The 10933-nt window shown below is 42.6% G+C and overlaps 1 protein-coding gene across 1 annotated transcript; it reads right to left on the bottom strand.

Moving 5' to 3' along the window:
* Positions 1-6137: 6137 nt before the first annotated feature.
* LOC104270000 (short-chain dehydrogenase/reductase family 9C member 7-like) lies at positions 6138-7496 on the bottom strand. Its single transcript, XM_009871548.1, has 2 exons — positions 7363-7496; positions 6138-6560 (listed from the first exon to the last, which is right to left on the bottom strand). Exons 1-2 carry the CDS (start codon positions 7492-7494, stop codon positions 6213-6215), a joined length of 480 nt encoding a protein of 159 aa, XP_009869850.1. The 5' UTR covers positions 7495-7496; the 3' UTR covers positions 6138-6212.
* Between the last annotated feature and the right edge of the window lie 3437 nt (positions 7497-10933).

The raw sequence follows: 10933 nt of genomic DNA, 5'->3' as shown, positions 1-10933 counted from the left end.
CCACTTGGAAAAAGTGTTGGTCTTCTGTGTCGTCGACAGGAAGGAGTTGGAAGTCACGGGCTTTAGTGTTTTCTGACTCTCGATTTACCTTCTTGCCAAACTGCCTTTCCCTCTGGCGGGAAGCGGTGCGGTATAGCTGTTTTACCTCTAAATTTTACTAGAACCGCTGGCTGTAAGAATGGAGGTACAAGATGGGTGCGTAACCCAACTTCGCTGCCACCCCCACAGAGTTTGTGTAGCACCATAACGTGTGAGGTGTGTTAGACTTGAATTGAAACAACATTGTTCATAGGCCTGACTGGGAGAAGGAACCTATTAACAGAAGAAAAATGTCAGCACCAACAAATGCAGAAAACCGCTCAAAACTGGTTAAGTGAGTTCCATAATAAGTCATTCTAGAGGAAAATCACCACTAGCACTGGGACTTCCCAGGCTCTCTGTGTGTCTCTCCTTCACGTTTCCTTTAGTGCCTAAACTCAGCCTCCGAATGCCGCAAACCAACTGGCCCTTGGTTCTCCTGTTGGGCTCAGTAGTGGGATTATGGCAAACTGTTTGTCTTGCACCTAGCCAAGACAGGCTGTGGAATTATTTGCAAGACACCTCTAGCATTAGGAAGTTCAAAGGCAAAATTGGTTTTTGACGTATAGTATCTTTCACCAGGGAAGTGGTGATGCGCAGCTGGATGCGTGTCCGCCAGCATGGAGAAGCGGGTGATGCAAGGCATGGGACTGTGTGGTGAGTCACAGCAACAGATAATGCATTTTAGCATAAAGCATTTCATTATTTCCCCTGCAAGGAGTGTGATTTGTACAGTAGCTATTTCACGCGAGCAGTTTGTCTTGTGAGTTGGCTGGATTATTAGTCTTGCGCTTCTCAGCTTTGGTTAATTGTTTTCCTCTCTGGAAAATGTATTGTGCATGCCCTTCTCTTTCTCCTTGGTCACACTAAATAGCTGCTGTAGACATGGCACAACAGGACATGTTTCCCTGCCTGTTTTGTGTAATAGTTAAGATTTTTTGCTATTGCCGCATACTGGGAGACACATTTGTCTTGGTCTAAGGTGAATTCTCCTTTTTTCACTTTCTAGTGGAGCACACGTTAAGTGCACCTTAGAAAAGCTAGGATGTGTATTTTGAAATTTAGACCAATATGAAAATAACTGAAGATCCCATCTGAAACACTTGCATCACTTGATTCTAGAAATTGTGGAAACTCTGGAACCAGATCATAACTGTGGGTATGTGATATTTCACCCCAAGTGTAGATATGTGTATAAGCACATGTGTGCTTGGGGGTGTTATTTAGATTTTTACGCCTGATTTATTTTCTCCCAGTAAGTATCTTCCCCTGAGCTTTTTGAGAGTGGTGACAAGGACTCAGGATGCAAGAAGCAAAACAACCTTTTTCAACAGCTGAACATCATACTGGATGTTTCAAAGCCCTGTGGCTTCAAGGGCAGAACATCTCTGCCTTGCTGGCTGCTGCTCTGGTAGTAGAGTACTGCAGCAACTCCAAAATAAATAGGATCAAGATGCTGTTTGAGAAACTTAAGAGTATTCTCTGTCTTTAGAGATAAATAAAACTCACCAAAGAAAATTATTCTAAGGTCTGAAGCCTCAAGCTCTTGAGCTTTTTTTGGCTGGCAGCTCTGTTTTGGAAGTGTGCCAAGCTAATGCAGGAATACAAATGGGATGGTGGTGTTTAAAAATGTAACTGACTGCACTAAGGAAAGAAAAGCATGAACTGCCCAGTTTTAAACGTATCCTAGAGCCTCGTAACTGGAGATTACAGCTCCCAGAGCCAAACCTGGGAAACACGTCACAGTGGAAATCGAGACATAGCTCTCACATGGTTGAGAACTCTGGTACAGACCAAGGTGTCTGCGCACCGCTTGAGACTTCATCTGAGGGCAGTGCTGTGCAGAGCCATGATGTGGTATAAATTAGGGTGGCCTCTAGGCTGCTCTGGCCTGGATGCTCTAAGCCTGCACCCTCCCCTCCCGCACAGGGACACCTCTGGCAGCTCACAGTCAGGAGGGAGCAGTGTCCACTCCTGGGACAATCCCAGAGGTGCTCCACTGGCTTTGTGGTTACCTGGATGAATGCAATCTGTGGAACCTGTAGCATCTGGGATTTGCCTGCTGTGTCACCATCTGATAATGAGATAATCACTAGTAAATTATTTCCTATCCAGAGTTATTCTAAAGAACATTTATTACTGAGGGGCATATATGCTTTCCCCTTGTTTTACACACTATTAAACATAAACTTCAATTGCTCTACAATATATGTGCTTCATGATGATGGGTGAAACCTCCGTTACAGATATACTCACTTTGTAGCTCCAAAATGGTCTGATTACACATGAAAAGATTTCACTGCTGCACAGCTGCTTCAAAGTGTTTGAAAGATGAAGGCTGTAAAGTTTTGTTTGGTGCTAGAAGGTGCCAGACTGGCAGCACTGCACAGTCCCTGTATGGAACAAGTGGAATAATACAGCTGTCATCCTCAGTATCAGTCGCTGTCTTTGTATTGTGCTGGTTTTTATCTGTTGATGTAAAAGCCCAAGGATCCTACAAACGTCTCACAGCTGAGCTCTGGAAGGAGTTTTGTGGTGGTAGGCACTAGATCCTGCTGACATTGGTGGGAGCTGCACTAGATGATAGCCAGACTTCAGCTGGAAGGTGTGCTTGGGGATTTCATGTTTGTTTTGTTTCTTAAGCCTTTTGCCGTGCAAGTAATTATTACTGTTCTTCAGCTCTCCGGATTCTGAAAAAAAACCTGCTGCGTGGTGCATTGCACCCAAAATCTCCTTATTCAGATTTGCCAGCTTGGGAAAATGACATGTACTTATACATTTGGCTAATACTCATGGTCATCTGGACTATTTCAGCTAGCTGAGAGTTGCACGGAGGGAGCATGAGGTCGGATCAGGGGGTTAATATTGGTAAGTGTCAATAAAGCTCCATCCATAACACTGCAGTGAAGCAAAGTGCTGCTGCACATGCTTGGGGTGTGGGAGCGTGCCAGTAGGTAACACTCTGCCAGTCCTTGATTACATGTGTGTTTCCTGGGCTGTGTTCTGTTTCTTTTTTGATGACACTGTATGAAGCTGTCAGTGTCACTCAGATCAATGCACAACTCGTTAAACGGATTTAGCTTAACTTTTTGCTCTTCTTTATACTCTCTGCAATTGCTTACTGTGAAACCCGGTGCTTATTCCTTTTGCCAATTAATATGTGCTCTTAGGAATAAGCATAGAAGAGAAAATCCATGAAATAATTAATGTAAGTGCTTAGTAAGAAAGCCCCACAATGGCTGGAATTTACCTCCTGACCAAACCTCTGTAAAATCCATGTACATGTTCATGCAGCTAGTAGAGTGCTCCCTAACCCATGGTGGTGTCATGTCTGCTGGCGTGCTTTGTTGGGTCTCTGGTACTGTGTCTCTGGAGAAGTGACTTGGGAGAAGAGCTGTGTCTCTTTTGTGGTGGTTGTTTTCAAGGGAAAAAAAATTCTTCCCAAATTGCCAGCAGGGTTTGTAAGAGATGAGTAGTGAGAAAAGCTAATGTGTTCTGCCCAGAAGTTCTCTGTTGAATGCAGTCTGAGGTGGATGCTATAGAGAAAAACAATCCCAGGAAAGCGTCTGCAGCAGGTTACCTGGGTATTGGGAGAGGAGCATTTTAGATTTAAGAGTAGTGCCAATAGAAATTTTTTTTTATTTTATTTTTGTCAGCTGTTTTTTTTTTCCTAAAACACTGGGACTGTTGTTTAGTTTGGATTTTGTAAATCCAGGCTTCTTGTATGCATCTGCTCTTTAACTTGACTTGAGGTAAAGGTGATTTCAGGGTTACCCACCAGTGTGGCAAAGCAACACAAGGGTTGGTGGGGCAGGCCAGCAATTGTGCATGTCCCAGCATGTGCTCCCCAGGTACTACATGGGCCAGGATGAGACCTGGGATCCCTAGAGTCAGGTGAGCTTCTCAGTGACACATAGGTGGGCAGGGGTTCGTCTGAAGAGCCAACAGCTCTGGGGGACCTTGGAGTTCATCACTGACTTGGTTAGCAGTGTTTCTTCACCAAAGGCCTCTGTTATTAATCCTGCAACTTCTGTACCCTAAAAGACCTGAAGAGGAGGGAGTGCTTCACCTCCTTCATCACCATTTCTTATAAGGATCTCTTTTCTATTAAGTGCAGGGACTCGAAAATTATTCCTGCTACTTTTTTTTTTTTTAAGTTTACTTGTCTAACACTGTGCCTTGGAGCCGATCTAACTCAGTGGGAGGATTCCAGATGACTTTCAGTGGGAGTGGATCAGGCCTGTTAATAACTGAAGCTCTGATTCTCTCTTGATTAGTTCTTTATATGCAGATCATAATATTAAAAAAGCTGAGGGGGAAGATGAAAGATACTAATTTTCTAGCTATTTTTCAGTTACCTTCCATGCTGACAGGTTAGACAGCAATGAAAATATCAACTGCCTTCATTTGTCCCATCTGTTCTGATCCAGCATGTCACTGTATCCCCTGTGAGATACTACACGCTGCAAGCTCTTGGTTTTCAAGACCAAGAAATAAATGTTCTGGAGTGTTGCTCATCTGATGTTACATGAGGCTACTGAAATATTTATCACATGAACTTTCAGTTGGAAGTATTTCATGTCATGGGTATCTGGCATGCAGCTCTTCTGGTGGTCCTGGCTCTCAGCAACAATTTATTCCTGTAGGGTTTAGAAATGCAAACAGAAGGGAGACCATTTAATGGAAAGCCACATGGTCTCTAAGGCAGAGAGAAGGACATGTACGTACCCTGGGCCTGATGGAGAAACATCTGGGTTTCAAAGCTGCTTGTTGAGTTCAGTGCCTGCTTACTGTAAGGAAGGGTAATCTGCACAAAGAACAGCTAAGAGCATGAAAGCAACTCTTCCAAAACAAGAGGTCAAGCAGGGGGAATTCCTATACAGGAAATCAGTTGGTTCAATTGGAATAAGCCTTGTTCCCCTTCCCTTGCTTGGCCTTGCTCAGCTCTGGTTAAATGAGGAGAGTGGATGATAATCATCTGATAATCTTGCTGTTGATGGGCAGGGAAACAGGTGGGAGCTCTGGCTTGTCCTCTTACCAATGCCAGCTTCAGGGATGGGTCCAGCATTTGGGAAGAGAATAAATTTGCTCCACAATCTCAAAATGGTGCAGTAAGGTGGCTGTTCTTGTGCTGAGTGTATCAGGAGAAGACCTGGAATAGTCAGTCTGTTTGCTCATCTCGCCTATGTTACTGACTCAGACTGCCCAATTACCCACCACAAGAGAAAAGTAACTCTTCTCAATAATTGATTAAATATATTAGAAAGGACTTCTCAGGTATGCTGCACCATGTATCTGTCAGCATCACCACAGTTAATATCAGCTATTTTGGGACCTTTTTTCCCAGACTTCTTGGATTTTGTGCCATGCCACAACCAAGGCAAATGTAAAACTGTGTAATGTAAACCAACAGTCTTTTTTCCACAGCAGTTAGTAGGAGAGCGCTAATGAAGCCTCAGTACTCAGTTACTCTCATAGATACATGTTACTAAAGTTTTCTTGTTCACCTTAAGAGGGTTTTTTTTGGTCAGATTTTATTCTCTTATAACAGTAGCAAAAACAGATCTCAAGGCTGAATATGTTCTTTCTCAGCTACAGGTTGCTACTGCTATTGCTGTTACATTGGTGTTTAGCTCTCTGACTACACTTTTGGCTAATGCATTGATTAATGCAGACATCAGATTACTCATTTGTAAAGGGAATATATTACTTATTTTCCAAAGTCTATGACATGCTGGCTTTGTTATAGATTTATCCAGAACACCTGAAAAAGCATTGAACTGTAGCCAAGATGCTGTTTCCATGTTACAACTTTATTATTCGACTCTTCCCAACCTTCTACAGCCACTTAACTCCATGTGAAGTATTTCATGCTCTATTGCTTGTTCCTAACTTTTCCATTAACCTCGTCTCATCACCTGTAATAAATTACTATTGGGCTCCTAAAAATAAGGTATTTTCATCTCTGCTGTAATGATCTCAGGTGTGCAGTTGCCTTGTGGCATATGCTCCATTTTTGCTCCATCATGCCTCTAACACTGTAAGCTGGTATCTCTAGAGGCATTAGATTGAGCCCTGGCTTTCTCAATTTCAAAAACTGCCCAGCTTGAGTCACTGACCGGTACCAACTCAGGCTACGCCAGTTTTACTTTACTCAGTGCGTATGACAAAACGGAATCCATCACAACAGTTGGGAATAAAGCGCACACAAACACCAGTGCTTTTTCCTGCAGCTTTGCTACCATGTAACGTGCCTTGGGCGCAGGAGACGTTAAAGCATCTACCATAGCATCTACAACCTCATTGCCATTAGTGCTTCCTTTGCTGAGTATGCTATTGAAAAAGTTTGCTCGCTCTTGAACATACTCCATATTGTAAACTGCCTTTTCCTCTTCACTGAGTTCATTCCAAATCTCTTCAGCACTGACTGGTGGCTGAATTTTTGTAGAGCGTGCATAATTTCCTGGCTGAATAATACAGACCTAAAAGGAAGATGTAAAACTTAATCAAGATGCAATCAGTCATTTTGAATTCAATAAAATACTATAGTCAGTAAAACAGATCAAAAGCTTTCTGCAGACAAATTTCTTCCAGAAGATGCTGCTTTGTTGAAATTTTAACCTTGAAAACTTGACTGAAATCAAATATATTCCCGTGAAACATTTAAGATTGCAAAGGTGCTTTATTCTAACTTCCTCATTTCGCTCTGATGTTCATGTTCTTGTTTTGACTACTCAGCATACATTCACAGAATGCAATAGTGCATCTCTGAGTTTTATACAAAGCTTAATGGTATAAATGTTTTGACAATACAGAGACAAAGCATTTCAGTATGACTTTGATGTCTCCAAAGTGGAATACTTTGGATTTTTTCACTCAATGGTGAATCTTGCAATTGGTAATTTTTTGCCCCAGTTTGGGACAACAGGAGATGTCAAAGAAAATTAGAGGGTCCTGGTGTAAGAAGTGCTGTTTTCCCTGAGCAGGTGTAATTAAAAGGAAAATTGGTATTATCAGCCAAGTACAGAGAGGAAAGGTTCTGGTCTAGCTCTCACTGAAGTCACTAGCAAATTTCCATAGATTTCTGTGCACTTAGATTTAAATGGAAAGCATACAAATCCTTTGCTCCTCTGCCTGGTTTCTTTGCATGTGCTGCTGCTGTTCTGCTCATTCCTGAGGCTTCTGGGGAATTTCAGAGCACTCATGGAATGCACGTTTCTCAGCGGACTCGTTCAAACTATTTGTAGATATGCAACATTAAAAACTCTGTGGCATTTAACTGACCTGATTTCTAAAGACAACAACAGAAGGTGAGGGAAAACGGTGCTGAGCTGTGTAAGAGACCTGGGAATCTGACAGGCGTTCTCTGGAAAGTAATAGAAAACCTTCATGTCTCCAATCTGCCACTGAGCCCATCTACCAGAGAGTACCCACCATCTGCAGGTTGGTACCAGCACGTGTCCGCCACTCACCCTGTGTGGCAGTTGGCATATGACATGTCGGAGGGGCTGAGGAACCGTGTGTTCTGCAGGATCTCTGCCTGGGAGGTTTGAGACAAATGCTAGCCAGTGTCTTGCATACAGCGAGAAACAGAAAAATAGCTCTCATGGATATTCTGGAAATATTTGTCAGCCTGGCCCACTGTGTTGTGTGCTGGGGCTAATCTAGAGTAAATCTAGAGTAAAAATCGCAAAACAACCGAAGTAACTAACCTGTTCAACTAAGCTCTTCCATGCCTTTGAGATTATCCTCAGCTAATCGGTTCAAATCCTCATTATGCTGTCTGGTATTAGGATGAGTAAAATCACTTGCATTTTATAGCATCTTATATTTATTCGAGAGGGGTAGTTAATAGATGCATAACTGTAATTTCTTCCAACACAAAGCTTATAACAATGCTGTAAATCTGTGTCTATAAAGAGTACTCCAATGTAAATCCTCCAGGGAAGACCTTCAGTGTTTGAGAAAAGTGTTTGAGCAGTGCAGTGACTCTGAGGAAAAAGCCTAATGAAGCTACTTAAGGATCTAAGCTTCGGGTTTGACTATCAGTGTTGCTTAGACAGGGCACTAAGAGCACTATTAGAGCCTCTTAGGTTAAGAGAATAAAAACATAATTACAGCGTGATGCTGCCTCTTGCGGTGTGCCCATTCCCACAAAAAGGAAGGAGCTTTTAAACACTAATGTGAGAGGAGGTGACAGGTAGGTGACAGGCCTTCCTTTTCTCTGCGTTCAACATCTGGGGCTCTTTGCTCCTGCAGCGTCCCTGAAAAAAGTTTCCATTACTTGTACTGTTTGGAGCTCCTCACAGAGCATGGCACGGCTCAGGCAGGCCTGACTCAGAATGTTTCTCTACTGTAGAGGATGTGGAGAAGGGGTGGAAGTTGCGACGTTGGTACAAAAAATAGGAGCGCTACCTTACTTCTCAGGACTGCAAGTATCACCCAGGTTCTTGGTGACTTTCAGCTGACTGATTAGCCTCTTTCCAAGGGGAAGCTGCACCCACAGATTCAGCTCTGATCTTCAACTCTGTTGATTTGATGCATGGAGCTTACTTTGCACAAGATTAGATACTATTTTGTGTATGGTCGTTCTTGTTCCCTTCGCCAAAATTTCCACCCCCACACCATTGTCTGGTATTCTTTGTGCAAGTTGCTTGCTTCTTTCCCCACAAAAAGATGCACTTAAGCTCTGTAGAAAGTTTCAGGAGCAAAACTTCTCTCTTTCTTGTATGAAAATCAATGTTAGAAAGAGTAAGGAGTTTCACACAACAGCGACGTGTTACATCACTTACCTGCACACCAAACTTCTTCATTTCCAGTCTTAGACCATCACAAAATTTTTCAATAGCTGCCTTGGTCATAGAGTAAATACCATTTCCCAGAGTAAAATAGGCAATAATGCTGGACATGAAAACAATACGTCCTGGAAAGAAAATAGTGCAAATAACTTCACTTACAGTCTTCAACACAGAATTGATTTATCTGAGTCTTCTGAACTGCTAATGAAGTGGTGTTTAGTGTGATGCCATTTTACTGCTCAGCGTGCCAAAGCTGGGCTCTGTAAGTGTGCAGTCCCAGCAGAGGAACATACTCAGCTCTGCCAAGCAAAGTCCTTCACACAAAAGATCTTCCTTCTATCTAGTGACAGATGCTGGACTAGACAAAGCATAACACATTCCCAGTGTGCTGCTTGTTCCTCCCGAGTCTGAGACAGGATAAAAGAGATGGAAACAAAGCAGTCCCCTAAAAACTTAAAAATGGTAATAAAAGACTATGCTAGTAATAGGAGAAGGACTGTAGAGGAGAGGAGCTGGTGGTTTTCCCTTTGGTGGATAGATGACTATTAATTCCATTTTTCCTGTGCTAATGATGTCTCCACACTGAGACCTGTCTTACAACTGTGCATATAAAGTCAAACTCAGACTACAGTGATAAATGTCACCAGAGAACAGTGACTTGACAAAATGTGTGCAGCCTTAGGCCGCTTTGCTGTAATTTCGCTGCTGCTTTTTTCCCATGTATAACTCTTGCTGAGCGCAGGCGTGTCTTAAATAGCAGGTTTCTGGTTTGAGGTACTGGGCTGTCATTCATTCCCATTGTTTACTTGTAAACTTCTATCATCACGGTCATACCACAGAGTAAGAAATGTGTGACTGGGGGTATAGAAATACCAGAGGTGAGAGAGAAGATGGCCTCGTCGCTAACAATACAGAAAACGTAGTTGCACTCCTGTTGCTGCCACAGATCCATGTAACATCTGGATCCATACCTGACCCAGATCTGGGCCCCAGATCGGACCAAATGGTGTAGGCTTGTGGGCTGTCAAAGAGGTATCATGGGAATGCAGGGAAATCTGTCATTCTGAATTAGGTTCTCTGTATTCCTGCACTGTGTCTGGAATAAATCTTACATACAATAACTGGAGAACAGCTACCAGCCTGCTGATAAAAATGTTACCTCAGCTGGCCTGGCAATCTGGAAAAGTTACAGGGAAATGTTGGTCCTCTCATAGTAGGATGCTTAATTCTAGGCTGGAGGACAATACCTCCCCTTACAAGTGTTAATAATCTTGAAGTTTTTCTTGCAACACGTGCTCATCCTAAAATGGCAATAAGCCCCTTCCTTCATAAAACAGCTGCTGCGTAAGTGACAGTAGGATGATTTCTGCCTCCTTTATCCAGCAGCTAAGTGATGTGGGACATCTCATTTAACTTCTCTCTTTGCCTAAGATAATTGAAACCCTAGATTTCCCAAGAGAATGCTCTAGCATCCATAATTCAGGCTTTTCATTTGGAGAGGCCACTTGTTCCCCAAAAAACATGAGCTTTAGCTATCCTGGAGGACAGACAACTTAAGATTCTTCCTAGCAGTGCCCTGGTCTCCTCTCTTACACAGCTAGACTTGAAAATGGAGTGTGGGCAAGGCAGCACTGACAGCCAGGAGTAAGATGCAGTGTGCTTTTTTAAGATCAGGTACTATGCATGTGCAGCCATCCAGATACAAATCTTCTAAAAGAGTACGTATGTACTTAATATCATACACACAATTAGTCCCTTTCCCTTCAGTGTAACTCCTTGCAATGCAGAAAGTCAGACAAATGCTTCTGGTGGATTAGCATCATTGAGTTACAGCAGTAAGAAAAAGATATCACAGGGAAAAAAAAAAAGTATTTCTCCCCATGTAATGGCCACAAAACACACTCACTGGGTATAAGCAGTAGCACATTCTTTTACAAAAATACATCCAGCTTGAAGTATTTAAAGGCTTTTTTTTTTCTTGTGTCCGAATATCTTCAACCAAAGGCAACCCAGCAGAAAGAAGCAGAGTAGCTTTTATCTTACCAGTATTTTGTGGA

This window comes from Apaloderma vittatum, unplaced genomic scaffold (genome assembly GCF_000703405.1).
Source record: "Apaloderma vittatum isolate BGI_N311 unplaced genomic scaffold, ASM70340v1 scaffold37436, whole genome shotgun sequence".
NCBI lineage: Eukaryota > Metazoa > Chordata > Aves > Trogoniformes > Trogonidae > Apaloderma > Apaloderma vittatum.
This window is presented reverse-complemented; position numbering and strand designations above follow the sequence as displayed.